Raw genomic sequence first — 17,117 nt, 5'->3', positions numbered from 1 at the left:
GTCGGCCATTTAGGGCCCGAAAAAAGGACGAAAATAAGCTGTGTGCACATACCCTAACTGTTCCATTTCCCTGCAGTGCCACCACAGGGGAAACTAGGTATTACAAAGTGTTCATTCAGGTCAATGGGTTGTCTGTGTAATACAGGACGGGACTGCCAGAGCGAGAGACGCTCTATGTAGCCACCCTCCACTCTGACCAAAAGATGAGGATGATGAACAGAAGACCCCCCCCTCAGAATTCCCTAATAGTGTTTATGAAAATAGGTTTTTTAACCTGGACAACCCCTTTAAGAACTGAAGTTGTCACAACCTCCTTGTGCTCGTTTGGATAAGTTACCTCTGCATGATCTATGAAATTCTCCTGGACTGAACAGCCAACATAACTTTTACACACAGAAGTGACAAGTAGCGAGGTGGTGGCATCAATGATCCCTCTTAGGCCACGTTCACACATTGTGGATTCTGTCAAAATTTAAATCAAGACATATCCGCAAGACGAATCCCAATATAGGTGAATGGTTTATTTTATGCCCCATTCACATGCCCTGGGAATAAATCTGCTCCCTATTTACGCAAAATCCATGCGGAAAAGCCACAGATTGGCTCCATTAATCTCCAGAGAAGAACAGGGCAGTTTCCAAAGTTTTTGCATATGAAATCCACAATTAGTAAGTGCGATTATCTCACATCACGTCTTCACACGCACGCGGTCTGTTCATTCATCCCGCGAGATGTCACGGCGTCCCTGTAATGACTCCTGTTCACACACATTAGCACTTCTCCGGGTGATCACTGACCTGCGGCAGCTCCATACTGAAGAGATAACTCGCCATCAGCTGCAGAGCTTCAGGGCTGTTCGGTTGATATTCTAAGGCTTTTGTTAGAGCTTCTTTACATTTGTCCCCGGCTCCTTGTTCCATGCTGTCCACCAAAAGAAGTGATTCATTAGTCTTAACGTATTCACAATAATTCATAGTATTTCATCAGGAGAGAAAAAAATAAGGCTGGTCTGTACATGGAATATCATCCGGAGCATTTACAGCTACCGCATGATCATAGTAGTTCCTAGTAGATTCGAAAAACATGGCTTCCAGAAACAGCGCCACTCTTGTCCATGGACTGTATATGTATTGCAGCTCATCCGTTTTCACTTAAAGGGAACCTGTCACTCCAAACATGCAGTCCTATCGGAGGGCAACATGCGTTAGTGACAAGGGTGGGGACCTAAAGGGGTTGTCGTAGGATAGACATTGATGGCATATCGTTAGGATATGCCATCAATGTCTGATAGAAGAGGGTCTGACCACTGTGATCCCCCGCTGATCGCTAGAATGAAGTACAGCAGTGCTAGGAAAGCGCCGTGCCACTGCATTTTTTTCAATTTTAGAGCGAACGTAGTGGCTGGCCCATCCTAGTCAATGCCCAATGGTCGACCATGTGGTTGCCCATAAGAAGGCAAGTGGAGTTGAAAGTGAAGAATATACGACTTGGGTGTAGATTCAGACTAAGTCTTTTGAATGCAATATTATTATAACAATTTTCGGACTGTATTGCTTTGGAATGACCAAAATGTGGATGTGCCAAGCCAGGATCCCCCTGTGGTACTCTAAAGTCTTACGGTCAGGGGCAGAACGACAGGGGGTATTGAGGATGCATTCAGACCTGGGCCCTGTTGACTGAGGGGGCACAGCAGCTACTCTGATGACCTAAAATTAAATGTGAAATTTGTGGGCCCCTGTTACAGATCTTAAATTGGGGCCCAAGAGTTTTAAGTTACACCTCTACTTATACAGGTTCACATTAAAAGGGGTATTCCCAACACTGCTAGGATATGCCATCATTTTCTGATTGATGAAGGTCCCATTGCCGAGACCCCACCGATCCTGAGATCGAAGGGGCCACAGTGCTCATTTAGAAGTTCCCTGCACAGTCAATCGCTGTGCAAGGAAAAGTTTAGAAAGGGCCGCAATGCTAAAAGAGCGCAGAAACCCATTCAATCTGAGGATCGGTGGGTATCCCAGCAGTTGGACCCCCATTAATTAGAAAGTGATAGCATATCCTAGTGATAAGCCATCACTTTCTCTGATGAAAAGAATACCATGGTTCAAGCTCAGGGTTGGGCTTAGTGGGACATAGGCTCCGTTCTGACAGAGATTTCAGTCGGAACGGAGCCCTCACAGACCAAAACAGACAGACAGACAGACAGACAGAACGTCGCAACGGAACCCTAGCGCAGACGTGAACGAAGGCTTAGTGGGACGTAGGCTTATATGGTAGCATATACAGTCAAAGCTCCCCAGACGATCACCCAGAGGGGGGGGGGGGGGGGTCCGCTCAAAGAAAACACACCTATATCCAGTACAGGTAATCTGTATATTGTAACATTGGTTTTTAGAATCATAAGGCGAGTGCTAGACAGCGACCTATGGTCATCAGAGTGTTGTGGTAAAATTGCGGAATTCCTGAAGCCTCAATTTTTTCCCCCTATAATTATACAAAGTGGCGGACAACCTCATGACATCGCAAAAAATCAGTGACCATCGGAAAAATTAGACTGGGTCAGATTTTATGCAATGGTTGCAAAGTCATCTGCGACCTTGTTTACTATAGCGATCACCGAAGATGCATTTCGGTAATGCCGCAACTTTTCTGCAACTCGCGGTCAACCAAAAGTCGCCATGTTGCCCTGGCTTTATATAAATCATACAATTACAAACATTTTTTAATTATTGCATAATGAAAAGTGGAAACAATTTAGAAACAAACACTTTGTTTCAATTTATTATGGTTTTCAAGATCTCTGCTTCTAGTCATTGAATTGGAAACCTTTGTTCTTTCGGTGATTGACACACAGGTGCACGGCTTGTTACAGTCAGGGTGAGAATACATGAAACAGCAGCCACATGTGGCCAAAACCATGCCCACATGGGGTGGTGAAATGGCGCACGCCGGCAATACCACTGTTCTACCGGCAAAACCTGTGCGACCATTCGTCTCCGCATGTGGGCGTGTTTTTGGCCGCACGCGGATGGGAGTAAATATTTAAAGTTCCTACTAAATGACAGCAAGCAGAGATCTTGAAAGTCATCAGCAATTGATACACAAAGTATATTAGTGTTTACATTTGCTGGAAAATGTTACTGTGGATAAGGCTGCAACCCCCCTAAAAAAACAAAACACTGCATGTGAATTTATGGCCATGGATTTGTAGCAAATTTCACCCTTTGACTGATTACCTCAATTACTTACATTGTACTGTATAGAAGAAATCCACAAAAGAAAAAAAGTGCAACAAAAATCTGCAACGAATCATTGCTGTGTGTCAGTCTTTACTGCAGTCCTGGCATTCTATTCATGAACCAGAATGCTCCTGATAAATGGAACCATGTCCTATCCAGATAAGATGTAAGGGAAAGGGAGCGTCCAAAACAGTGTATTATTTGTAGAAGGACATTTGTAGATAAAATGTATGGGTATCTTGTAATATCACTGTGGCAAAAAGAAAATGTTTGCCTTTAATTTAAAAAAAAATAACTAAATAAATAGTGAGGATTTTGAAATCTAAAACAAATGCCAAGTCTAAGCCCCAAGCCAGTTCAAAGACTTGCAAACCTCCGGACTTTCTCCCTCATATCATTTCTGAATTTTCAGCACCACGGACAAGGTCATGCCTCCCCGGCATCAAGGCGGCTCGGAGCTTTCCCCGTAAGGTATAATTCAAAGACTTTCTACTTTACCAAAGTGAAAATTACTGGAAACTAAAAGGAAAATATGTGATTTTCATGTCTTGCACTTCACAGGGTAAAAGAAGAAAAACAAAATTGTAATTTACCAAAGATCAGTGAGATAAATCTCAGAGACAGAGCAGAAAGCTGCAGAAATATCCTTTGTAGTCCCCTCCATCTCATCAGAAAAGTTGGTCGCCCCCGACTGCGGAGTAAAGCGGGAGAGATGAAATGAGTCCATTTTCACAAGAATACTTCAGTTTTAACAAATTTCTATATCAACAAGATACATTATTACAGAGCAATTCCACCTAGGGAAGATGGATAGATTCGATTAGATAGGATCGATCAGATAGGATCGATCAGATAGGATCGATCAGATAGGATCGATCAGATAGGATCGATCAGATAGGATCGATCAGATAGGATCGATCAGATAGGATCGATCAGATAGGATCGATCAGATAGGATCGATCAGATAGGTCACACACGACAGACAGATAGATCTTCCGTCCAGACAGACATTTTTAGTAAGAAGTGAGGAGGCCACAAATGTCTTAGACTCTAGAACCAAGTGGGAAGAGAAACGGACAGTAAAATCAAGTGAGGATGCGAGAAAGATGGATGACAGCTCAAACGACTGAGGCAGGATACAAGATAATGACCATGTACAGAACACGTGATGAGATGAAATAAGAAAGCTCGAACATAATATTCACTGATTGCTTTCATATAGGACAGGGGAGGATTATATGATGCACAGGATCGGCTGGTACCACTTGGGGTTGACTTTGATGAGCGCAGATCATAACTTCTAGTCCCTTCTGAAAGTATTGTAAGGCTTCCTCCTTGCAGTGGATCTGCCCAAGGCACATGTATTTGGCGTGTCCCTTGTCCGGACTTAGATCCACAGCTTTTAAAAAGACCTGCCGCGGAGTTAAAGAAAGTGAACAAACCGACTTTCCTTTAAACGGACACTAACTTTTCAAACAATTTACGCTGATCAAATAGTATAGAATAATAGAATAACTTTGTCCTTTACTTACTATTAAAATTCAGTTGTTTTATCCATGCAAATTCTGTCTGAAGTTACTGCCACTAGGTGTCTCCCTTCCTGTAATCTCCTGTCCACCCAGTTGCCAAGCAAAGCCCATCGCTGGTTAAAGAGAATTGACGGCCTGTCCATACAAGTCTATGCAGAGGGGAGGGGGAAGCAGGAGGAGGGAGCAGAGAGAGTGAGTCAGCAACAGACACGCTGCATATAAATCTATGGAGAGGTGAGGTGAAGCAGGAGGAGGAAGCAAGAGCAGAGTGAGAAAGACACAGGCTGCTGGTAAGATTTCTATGCTTTCCAAGTGCTGGATTCTCAGCTACACTACTCATTACTGCTGTATAATCTCCTCCATACCGCTGCAGCTTTATATATATATATATATATATATATATATATATATGTACACAAAAAATGTCAACCGCACAGTCCAGGTCTCATAAAAATGAGGGTGCAAGCCCGCCAGGGATACGGCCATAGTCTCCCAAGGTATATATTTTTCAAAAAACATGCAGCACTCAAAAAGTTGTAGCAAAATTAGAATAAAAATAGTAAATGATGCGAATTCTTGATGAAGCCCATAATGGCGGTCTTATTGATTTAAAAAGGTTCCTGTGGGTGGAGTATCCTATTAGGCTATGTTCACACGGAGTATTTTGGGGGAGGAATATCTGCCTCAAAATTCCGTTTGGAACTTTGAGGCAGATATTCCTCTCCCTGCACGCCGATTTTCGCGGCGATTATCGCGCCGTTTTTTGCCCGCGGCCATTGAGCGCAGCGGGCATAAAACAGCGAGAAATACGCTTTCTCCTGCCTCCCATTGAAGTCAATGGGAGGTCAGAGGCGGAAGCGCCTGAAGATAGGGCATGTCGCTTCTTTTTCCCGCGAGGCAGTTTTACTGCTCGCGGGAAAAAGACGCCGACGCCTCCCATTGAAATCAATGGGAGGCGTTCTAAGGCCGTTTTTGCCGAGTTTTGCGACGCAGTTTCCGCGTCAAAAAACTCGGCAAAATACTCCGTGTGAACATAGCCTTACTCCGGTTTTGTATGTATTACCAAAAATTCACAAAACATTATCGAACCCACCAGGACGACCAATAGTCTCGGGTACAGACTCCATTTTTTCCAACATTGCTATATTTCTAGATAGATCCCTTAGACATTGCTCTATTGAAGCACAATCTTACATTCAGGACACTACCGATTTTTTGGTCAAAGTGTAGAATTAGAGGGGAGCCAGGACATTATTCTGGCCTCCTTTGATGTAGTATCGTTGTACACATCTATCCAACATGACCAGGGCCTGAGAGCAGTCGAGATGATGCTGACCAAATCGGAATACTCGACTGACTGTAATTCGTTATTGCTGTCATTATTGAAAGTTTTACTAACAAACAACTACTTTTTATTTCGTGATCAATTCTATGTCCAACGTCAAGGGACGGCAATGGGCTCACATATGGCACCAACGTATGCGAATATTTACATGCGTTCTCTTGAAGAGGGCCTCGTCTATGTATCCCACCACTTCAAACATGTATTGAGGTGGTGGCGGTACATAGATGATGTCTTCCTCATCTGGACTGGCGGGCCATCAGAACTGACTAATTTTCATAATTTTTTGAATACTATAGACCAAACTGTGAAATTCACTTTAGTTAGCTCACGGACGACACTACAATTTTTGGACGTCCTGGTGGAGTTTGACGGTACAAACTTTACAACAGACCTTTTTATAAAACCGACTGACTGGAAGAACCTACTAAGATATGAGAGTTCCCACCCAAGGGGTCTAATCAAATCTTTACCAGTTAGCCAATTTTTACAAACTAAAAGGATTGTAGATAAACCAGATAGACTGGCTTCTGGCCTTGATAAAATGGCTGAGAAGTTTAGGGATAGGGGTTACCCGAGTCGACTATTGGATCAGCACAGACAAAGGGTAGAATTGACTCCCAGAATAGATCTTCTTAAAAATAAAAACCGTAAACCACAGGTTAAACGCATTCCTTTCATCTGAATGTTTTCTGAGATGAGTAGTCAGGTAAATAATATGGTCTGAAAACATTGGCCTATGTTGGGTCGGTGTTTGCAAACGGTAGTGGAGTTCCAGAATATGCCTATGTTCTCCTATCGGAGACCACCAAACTTCAAGGATAAGCTGGTGAGATCATATATTGGTCCCAGTAGGGTAGGTCAAGAAATGTTTTTACATCCCCCTTAAAAGGGCAGTTTTCCGTGTCTCAACTGCACGAATTGTGCACTTATGTTGAAGGGTCATTCCTTTAAACATCCAGATACAGGTCGAGAATTTCTGATCAGACGTTTCCTTACATGTGATACCACCTTTGTTATTTACGTACTCCAATGTCCTTGTCACCTGTTATATGTGGGGGAAACATCTTTGGATGTTAAAACCCGTTTAAATCAACACAGGTACACAATACGTAAAAAGAGGCTGGATCTTCCGGTATCAAAGCATTTTACTGAATTGAGACACAATGAACGAGAACTCAAATTCTGTATCATAGATCACATCCCCCCGCTCAGACGGGGTGGTAATCGTATAAAAATATTGAAGACGAGGGAATTACAGTGGATACATAGATTAAATACAAGACCACTTGGGTTAAATATTGATTTCCCTTTGGGTAATGCTATATAACTTGCCTCTTCCCTCTATGTCCCTTTGAACTGCACTGATGTCAGCCTCTTTGGAGGTATTTTGATTTTATAGTGTTTGTCTGATTTTAATATTTCACCTTTCTATCTATTCACAGATCATGATTTTTTGTGAAATGGAAAAACACACCAGAAGTGTAATCGGCTAATAATTAGTTATCAGTTTTGAAAACCTTTTTATATTGACAATAAAATTGATTATCTACTGTATAAAATAAGTTTTCTAATTTTGCTACAACTTTTTAAGTAATGCCTGTTTTTAAAAAAAATAAAATAAATATATATATATTTATGATATAGATAAGAGGGCAGGATGCCCCTCTTCTATGTGTGCAGTGTATAGAAGACATAATTGACGTTAGGTTCTGCCCACCAGCTCAGAGAAAACTGAGAATTAGAGATAGAGCCTGCAGAGGGGAAAACGGCGAAATAATGCAGAACACAAGTCATATAACGGCCAGAATTAGTGTAATTCGTCATGTACACACGTGACAGCTTATTGTGAAAAGCCCCCATAATAGTTAGATACGCTTTAAGTTACAATATTTTAAACTTTTAGTCAGTCAACAGGTGCTGTATTACTCAAGTGTACCGTTCCCGCCCGGGCTGCCCACCCCGCACCGCTGCGCGCCCCGTACCGCTCTCATCCTGTACTACATGTCCCGAACTATATGTCCTGTGCCGCTCTCTCCCCGTACTGCATGTGCTGTGCCGCTCTCTCCCCGTACTGCATGTGCTGTGCCGCTCTCTCCCCATACTGCATGTGCTGTGCCGCTCTCTCCCCGTACTGCATGTGCTGTGCCGCTCTCTCCCCGTACTGCATGTCCTGTGCCGCTCTCTCCCCGTACTGCATGTCCTGTGCCGCTCTCTCCCCGTACTGCATGTCCTGTGCCGCTCTCTCCCCGTACTGCATGTCCTGTGCCGCTCTCTCCCCGTACTGCATGTCCTGTGCCGCTCTCTCCCCGTACTGCATGTCCTGTGCCGCTCTCTCCCCGTACTGCATGTCCTGTGCCGCTCTCTCCCCGTACTGCATGTCCTGTGCCGCTCTCTCCCCGTACTGCATGTCCTGTGCCGCTCTCTCCCCGTACTGCATGTCCTGTGCCGCTCTCTCCCCGTACTGCATGTCCTGTGCCGCTCTCTCCCCGTACTGCATGTCCTGTGCCGCTCTCTCCCCGTACTGCATGTCCTGTGCCGCTCTCTCCCCGTACTGCATGTCCTGTGCCGCTCTCTCCCCGTACTGCATGTCCTGTGCCGCTCTCTCCCCGTACTGCATGTCCTGTGCCGCTCTCTCCCCGTACTGCATGTCCTGTGCCGCTCTCTCCCCGTACTGCATGTCCTGTGAAGCTCTCTCCCCGTACTGCATGTCCTGTGCCGCTCTCTCCCCGTACTGCATGTCCTGTGCCGCTCTCTCCCCGTACTGCATGTCCTGTGCCGCTCTCTCCCCGTACTGCATGTCCTGTGCCGCTCTCTCCCCGTACTGCATGTCCTGTGCCGCTCTCTCCCCGTACTGCATGTCCTGTGCCGCTCTCTCCCCGTACTGCATGTCCTGTGCCGCTCTCTCCCCGTACTGCATGTCCTGTGCCGCTCTCTCCCCGTACTGCATGTCCTGTGCCGCTCTCTCCCCGTACTGCATGTCCTGTGCCGCTCTCTCCCCGTACTGCATGTCCTGTGCCGCTCTCCCCGTACTGCATGTCCTGTGCCGCTCTCTCCCCGTACTGCATGTCCTGTGCCGCTCTCTCCCCGTACTGCATGTCCTGTGCCGCTCTCTCCCCGTACTGCATGTCCTGTGCCGCTCTCTCCCCGTACTGCATGTCCTGTGCCGCTCTCTCCCCGTACTGCATGTCCTGTGCCGCTCTCTCCCCGTACTGCATGTCCTGTGCCGCTCTCTCCCCGTACTGCTTGTCCTGTGCCGCTCTCTCCCCGTACTGCATGTCCTGTGCCGCTCTCTCCCCGTACTGCATGTCCTGTGCCGCTCTCTCCCCGTACTGCATGTCCTGTGCCGCTCTCTCCTCGTATTGCATGTCCTGTGCCGCTCTCTCCCCGTATTGCATGTCCTGTGCCCTGTACCACATGTACTGCTCCCTACCTGTACTACTGTATATATACAGTACTGCTTTCTATCTGTGCCAGGATGAGTTGCTCCTTTGGCTTCTTTGTTCTATGGGTGACTACATTGTATTTTTACTGTCCTCTGTGTGTACTGTACACCAGCTCCCAGCAGTACTTTCTGAATTGCATTTATAAGGACTTGCGTCATCTATATTATTCATGTGTTTATTTTGCTTTAATCATAATTTTTTTTCTTATTTCAGGTTGAAAATTTGGGTGTCTGGGTCCAATTACTAGTTTTCCATAGAATTATGGTCTCAAGTTAAAGGGTAACTAAACTTTCAGAAAACTTCTGATATGTCACAGTGACCTGTCAGAACTTTGATTGGTGGGGGTCCGAGCACAGAGACCCCCACCGATCGCTAAAATGAAGCGGCAGAAGCGCTCGGGTGAGTGCTGAGCCGCTTAGTTTCTGATCGGCTTTTCTCAGAAAGCCAATGTAACGTGTAAGGACTTAATAGAAAGTCTATGGGCATAACATTTTTACATAATAAAGTTTTTTGTACAAAAAAAATTAAAATTATATATATATATATATATATATATATAAATCTTGGGATTTTTTTTTTTCTTTCTATAAACCTTATTGAACTTCTAATCTTCGTTTAGTCCCTCTATGGGACTTTAACATGCGGTCCCATGATCATTTCTATAATACACTGGAAAACTCCTGTATTTCAATGTATTATGCCTGTCAGTGTAACAGGCATTAGGCTCTGATACATAGTAGATCTGGGTCCAATGTTAGGGCCATGGCAACTCATTGACGATCGCGACGTGGGGGTGCCAAGGGGCTTACAGAGCCCTACTCACTCTGTGAAACCACTTACCTGCCGTGGTCGATAATAAACGCAGCATCTAAGAAGTTAAACGTTATTTCTGATCCCGGCCTTTAGAGCGAGGCGTTGGATGTATAATACAGCCGGCATCAGCAAGCCATGGCGAGGGCTCAGGTCCCATGCCTGCGCCATTATACTATGCTGGTTCGAGCGAAAGAACCCGCTCACCGCAACATATTACGGTGCAGGGCAGGAGGGGATCAAAGTTTATGTGCACCTTTGCTAAGATTTTTTTTGTCAGTGCAGGATCACACACACAGTTTTGATGCAGTTTTTGGCTCCGTTTATTTGAGCAAAACACAGGAGTGGACATAAAAAAAAAAAAAGGACATGTATCCTGGCCTTATAACTGCAATGCATCTGAAATAAAAGAGGACGCAACTTTGCAGCTAGTTTCTATTAAAAATCTTCTACGGTTTCCATGTGTCTCCATGGTAACAGACTACAAACTAATCCCCTGTAGTCTCATCCTGAAATCATATTCCCTTCTATCTGTCCTCTACTTTTTATTGACGATCATTTGGTAAATTACTAGGAGTAGGGGACAGACTGAATAGAGTATGACTGCAGGATTAGTGGTCAGACTACAGTTTGTTTGCAGTCTGTAACCATGGAGACACATACGTCTGCATAGGAGCTGTAGACACAGAAGGGCAATACATTTTTAATGTGCAATGTTGATTCGTTATTTATTTTAGTTGCAGTCGAGCAATAAAAATTGATGAAAAGTCCTACATATCTCGGAAACGGTGTGCATTGCTTTAGAAAAGTCTAGAAAATTACCACTTATACCCCCCGACTCCATGCAAGGACTAGATAGTAACGACACATGACGGAGGCTCGACTGGGGTTACCCAGCGAACAGCATTATACTGAAGGGTCTCAGTTAATCCCAATGTGACGATTTCATATGACAATCGTGTGAGGGACAGCCCAAAACAATGGCGGGACGTCTCTCTAACACAAGTGAGAGACTGCACACAAATGTACACGTCCAGATCTAAAATAAGAGAAGACATTTCTAGTATCTATAACCTCTAGCACTGGATGCAGAGGATTTACATTACCGACTACATATTTAAAGGATATTTGTTTTGCTTTTTCTGCATTCCCCAACTCCATACAGATGTTCCCCAACATATCCAAGATCTGAAGGTTTTCCGGCTCCAGATCCAGGGCTCTCTGGCAGAACAGCTGGGCCATCTCAAAGTTAAAATTGTCCAAATATTCTTCAGTCTGAAATGAAAGACGCAGAATGAGATTTATTTTGGCATCAACATTTCCATGTAATAAGCCGACAGCACAGCAATTACTTAACATAGTATAAAAGGGAAAACAGTCGAAATGAATGTTTTTCCTGGGGTGATGGCATGTGTGATTTTTGGACCCCAGTTTATTTCTAAAGAAAGTTGAATGTCCATAAAATTTCCCCAAAAAAGTTCTAATAAAACTGTAACAGTCGTGTGAATTGGGACTAAAAAATAAAACACTTCGCAAATAGTCTCTCTTAAAAATATCCTGCTGTTTTTTGTATACAGCTCCTATACAGATTGTGTGTCTCCATGGTTACAGACTATAAAGAACCCGGTGTAGTCCGATCCTGCAGTAGGTGAGAAACAAGTGGGGGAAAGATAGAAACGAGTATGGCTGCAGGGTCAGACTACACAGGGTTTGCTTGTAGTCTGTTACCATAGAGACATATTTTGGCATTGGAGCGGTATACATGAAAGGATAAGAGATTTTGAATCAAGGATACTTGCGCAGGTGCATATTTTTTTTTACCACAAAAACTCATGCAAAGCAGTACTTTTTTGTTCTCTTTACATAGATCAATATATGAGAATTGAGGATTGCAAGTAATGTGATATCCCTTATACTTCAGCGGCCTGCGTGGTCTGCCTTTGATGTCGTTCTTTTTTGTAGATTTAAAAAAAAAAAATCATAACAATTAATTAAAAAAAAAACTCTTGCAAAGTAGTAGGCCACTACTGCAAATGAAAACCACAGCTGATCTCCAAGCATCAACGGAATACCAACAGCTTGAATCTCAAGCATCGCCATAGGCAGCATCAGCAGTGAATTCATTCATACATATATATATATATATATATATACACACATATAAATATACACATGGCCAGCCTTGTCTATGTTCGACCAGTGCGGTCGCACAGGGCGCCAGCCGCCACATGGCAAGAGGGGCGCCAACGGGTGTGTGTATCCCCGCGCCGTTGCAACTACCAGCGGGGATACACACACTAACTGCAGTCGCACCCGGGCGCTTCTTCACTTAGTGGCCGTCGCTACCACTGTAGCAGCCATAGCGGCTGCTAGCGGTGACACCGGGCATGAGAGTGGTGGCGCAGCTTGCAGCTGCTGTGGCTGCTATAGCGGTAGCGACGGCACTATAGCAGAGCTGGGAGGTATCTCCCTGCTCTGCGGTCTACTAGCGCCACTGTAGCTCCCTGAAGGAGCGGAATCCCCGTGTGGCCGAGGATTCCACTCCTGGAGCGCTGCTTGATGTCTCTGTCCATATATGGACAGTGACATCAGGGGAAACTCCTGAAGCGGAATCTCCGGTCACAGCATTGCAGACTCTATGACCGGGGATTCCACTCCAGAAGCCAATGACGTCATGAACACAGACGACAGGAGCTTCTCCTGGAGTGGAATCGACGGTCATAGCGTCTGCAACGCTGTGGACGGTGATTCCGCCTCAGGAGTTTTCCCTGATGTCACTGTCCATATATGGACAGAGGCATCAAGCAGCGCTCCAGGAGCGGAATCCCCGGCCACACAGGGATTCCGCTCCTTCAGGGAGCTACAGTGGCGCTATCTATACTGCAAGGGGGGGGTTGCTATCTACAGGGGGGCTGTGGGCTGTGTGGCACTACCTACAAAGGACAACTGTGCAGGAGCACACAAAATACCCAGCTTTCCCGGGTATCAAAAAAAAGTGTGGAAATAAACTAAGTTATAACTTTTATGTAATCTAGCTAAGAGGATTAATCCTTTACTCTGACTAAATAAAAGTTATATCTTAGTTTATTTCCACACATTTATTTGATAGCTGGGAAACCTGGGTATTTTGTGTGCTCCTGCACAGTTGTCCTGTCTATTGCCCGCCAGCTATCAGGGTCATTTCGTAGTCCTTGCACTACCTACAAGGGGGCTGTGGGCTGTGTGGCACTACCAACCAGGGGGCTGTGGGCTGTGTGGCACTACCTACAAGGGGGCGGTGGGCAGTGTGGCACTACCAAACAGGGAATGTGTGGCGCTACCTACAAGGGGAATCTGTGAGTGGGGGGCTGATGGTCATTTTTCTGTGAGTGGGGGGCTGATGGTCATTTTTCTGTGAGTGGGGGGCTGATGGTCTTCAAGTGGTTTCCCCCTCTGACCTCCAATTGAAATTAATAGGAGGCAGAAGATACCTGCGGCGCTCGTTTGGAGCTTTTTTTTTCCTGCGTCTTTTGCATTCGCTTCAACAGCTTAAGAAAAAACACAAAAACAGGTCACACAAAGCTGTCAGTTGCTGAAGGAATTTTGAGGCAGATTTTTTTTTGCCTTACAAAAACGTGTGTGAACAGACCCTACGAGTGGAGTGCTTGTTCTTAGCCGTTTTCTGTGATTCTTAAAACTTTTTTGGTAGGGGGGCCCTGAGGAAATTTTATTTTTCCAGTGCTGACTAGAGTCCGAAAAGGTTGGGAAACTCTGTACTAGGGTCCCGTCATGGAGCAGCTCAGTTCGTCATGGGAACGGGGCCTAGGTGAGTACAATTTTTGTTTTTGTTTGGGGGCACTGTCTACAAGGGGGAGGTGGGGGACTGTATGGCACTGTCTACAGGGGGAGGTGGGATGCTGTATGGCACGGTCTACAGGGGGGAGGTGGGGTGCTGTATGACACTGTCTACAAGGGGGAGGGGGGGGGACTGTATGGTACTGTCTACAAGGGGGAGGTGGGGGGCTGTATGGCACTGTCTACAAGGGGGAGGTGGGGGGCTGTATGGCACTGTCTACAAGGGGGAGGTGGGGGGCTGTATGGCACTGTCTACAAGGGGGAGGGGGGGCTGAATGGCACTGTCTACAAGGGGGAGGTGTGGGGGGCTGTATGGCACTGTCTACAAGGGGGAGGGGGGGGCTGAATGGCACTGTCTACAAGGGGGAGGTGGGGGACTGTATGGCACTGTCTACAAGGGGGAGGTGGGGGGCTGTATGGCACTGTCTACAAGGGGGAGGTGGGGACTGTATGGCACTGTCTACAAAGGGGAGGGGTGGCTGAATGGCACTGTCTACAAGGGGGAGGGGGGGCTGAATGGCACTGTCTACAAGGGGGAGGTGTGGGGGGCTGTATGGCACTGTCTACAAGGGGGAGGGGGGCTGAATGGCACTGTCTACAAGGGGGGAGGGGGGGACTGTATGGCACTGTCTACAAGGGGGAGGTGGGGGACTGTATGGCACTGTCTACAAGGGGGAGGTGGGGAAATATGGCACTGTCTACAAGGAGGATGTATGGAAAATCTACAGGGGGGCATTATACTGTGTGGGGACCACTAAGCGGACATTATACTGTGTAGGGGTACTACAGATGGCATAATACTGTGGGTGCAATTAGAGGACAAAATACTGTGTCCTTGAAGGGGTTGTAATATAGTATATTATTATACTGTATGGGGGCACTAAAGGGGATTTATAATTTTTTTATGGGGCATTTGGGGTGGGGCGCCAAAAGATCATTCTGCACAATGCACCATTTATCCTAGGGCTGGCCCTATATATATATATATATATATATATATATATATATATATTAGCCATTGTGTACTGAAAGCTATATAATCCCAGATGACTGCTCTCATTTATCTAAAGTGGCTGATAAAAGAAAGCAACAGTTGAGATGCCACCTTACAGCAGATGGAGAGAACAGGTATAAGCTCTATGACAGTATTTTCCGTCCCTTTATTATTAGTTGGTTCTTTGGTAACGTTACCTTTTCTAATAGCTGAGCAGTGGAGTATTTCTCGGCCGTATTCTTCTTGGCCTTGTTCTGCATCCTAATTGTCATCCGGTCTTGCGCAGACAAACCAGAGAAATCAGCTACTAAAAAAGAAAATGCAAAAGTCACATAATGATAGATAGAGATATTTGTTTTGCATTCCTCCCCAAAAATGTATAGAAGTTAATCAATAACTTATATTACCCCAATATGGTTCCATTTAAAAATACAACCCATCCCACAAAAACCAAGTCCTGATACAGCTCCGCTGACAGGAACAAAATAACAAAATAATGGCTCTCAGAATATGATGAACAAAAATCTAAAAAGAGATTGCTGGTTGAAAAGGCTTAGATCCGTATAGGAGGGTCTGACTCTGAATACATGATGTGTGAGATATATACACACACACTATATATACAGTGAGATCATATGCCGACCTTACACAATATAGAAGTCTCCACGACTCCCCCATAAATATGCAGAGCATGCACGCTTGTTGCCATAGGGAGAGGGGGATAGGAAAGTGACAGCCACCCCTGGCAACGCTTATCTCCTGAAAGGATCAGGGGTGTAGTGATGCCCCCATTCACATTACACGGTCATCAGGATCAGAAAATGTCTATGGGATTCCTATAGATCTCAGTACAGATTCAGGAAGCTGTTCTAGCACCGAGACTATATGACTTGCTTCAGGCTACAGCTACACCGCGACTTTTAAAGCAAAATTTCCATCATATCTTAAAGTTAATTCAACTTTTACAGTCCTATGCTCGAAGTGTAAAAAGTTATACGTCTCACGACAAAGTTTGTATGATCAGATGTAGCAGATTATCCATAGTAATACACACTAAAATTGCTGTGTACAGTGCTCATTAGTTACTGCTGTAAATGTAGCAGAGATGAAATTTGTCAATTAACTGCTACTACTGGGTACAATACACGTTTTCCAGAAAACAACACATTCTGACACACTTTGCCAAATTACAAACTCAGCTCTGCTGCACGCACATATATATGCTGTCCAGTTGTTATAACACTACAACTCCTAGAATAGCATGCTGGGAGTTGTAGTTTGACAACAGTTGGTACCACTGCTGTAGATGGCTCCTAACCTCCTGTCCTTCCTCTCTGCTTCCTCTTGCTGCTCTTCCTCTTTGCCTGTCCTCCCATAGTTGCTGATGGTCCTTATAATCCACAGGTAGAAAAGATCCAGTAACCCCGCTGCTCCGCTCTCCCCTCTCTTCCTGCAGCACCATGTGCACCATCAGCGTGGCTGTCAGCTGCTACGGCGTCTGAGAAGGGACAAACCTCCTCCACATGCGCAGCAGCCTGATTTTCTCTGTACATTGTTACTTTGTATTCACATCAGATTGTTTCCAAATGTAGTTGATTATGTTCTCCTATATGTAGAGATCTATCACTGGGAAGATCTGTATTCTATATCCATGTACTTCTTACTGCATGTTGGTATGTCAGAGAATATTAGATAGAAAGGGACTACCTCCCAACCGTCCCGGATTCAGCGGGACTGGCCCTGATTCTGGGCTGTGTCCCGCTGTCCCGGGCGGCCGGGGGTATGTCCCGCTGTCAACTGTATCTGCGTCCTCAGGACGCTACTCATTGAGTGAATCCCCGTTTCCGATGATTTAGCCGGGGATTCAGCTCCTAGAGGAAACCTCTGAGGTCACTATCCATATATGGACATTAACATCAGGGG

At 45.3% G+C, this 17,117-nt stretch overlaps 1 protein-coding gene across 4 annotated transcripts in view; it reads right to left on the bottom strand.

Annotated features, from left to right (window-relative positions):
• The window catches only part of LOC142652141 (uncharacterized), a 333,622-nt gene extending 316,920 nt beyond the window's left edge, over window positions 1-16,702 (bottom strand). For 2 of the 4 annotated variants that reach the window (XM_075827658.1, XM_075827662.1), the window contains exons 1-6: window positions 16,513-16,702; window positions 15,392-15,501; window positions 11,495-11,641; window positions 4,502-4,651; window positions 3,833-3,930; window positions 798-921 (exon numbers count right to left, since the gene is read on the bottom strand). In XM_075827658.1, coding sequence (XP_075683773.1) covers window positions 798-921; window positions 3,833-3,930; window positions 4,502-4,651; window positions 11,495-11,641; window positions 15,392-15,501; window positions 16,513-16,570 — 687 coding nt within the window. In that variant the 5' untranslated portion in view covers window positions 16,571-16,702. The other 2 variants (XM_075827659.1, XM_075827661.1) reach the window with 2 other exon arrangements.
• Between the last annotated feature and the right edge of the window lie 415 nt (window positions 16,703-17,117).

Source organism: Rhinoderma darwinii, chromosome 5 (genome assembly GCF_050947455.1).
Source record: "Rhinoderma darwinii isolate aRhiDar2 chromosome 5, aRhiDar2.hap1, whole genome shotgun sequence".
NCBI lineage: Eukaryota > Metazoa > Chordata > Amphibia > Anura > Rhinodermatidae > Rhinoderma > Rhinoderma darwinii.
The sequence above is the reverse complement of the archived record's forward strand: the minus strand, read 5'-3'. Positions and strand labels throughout refer to the sequence as shown.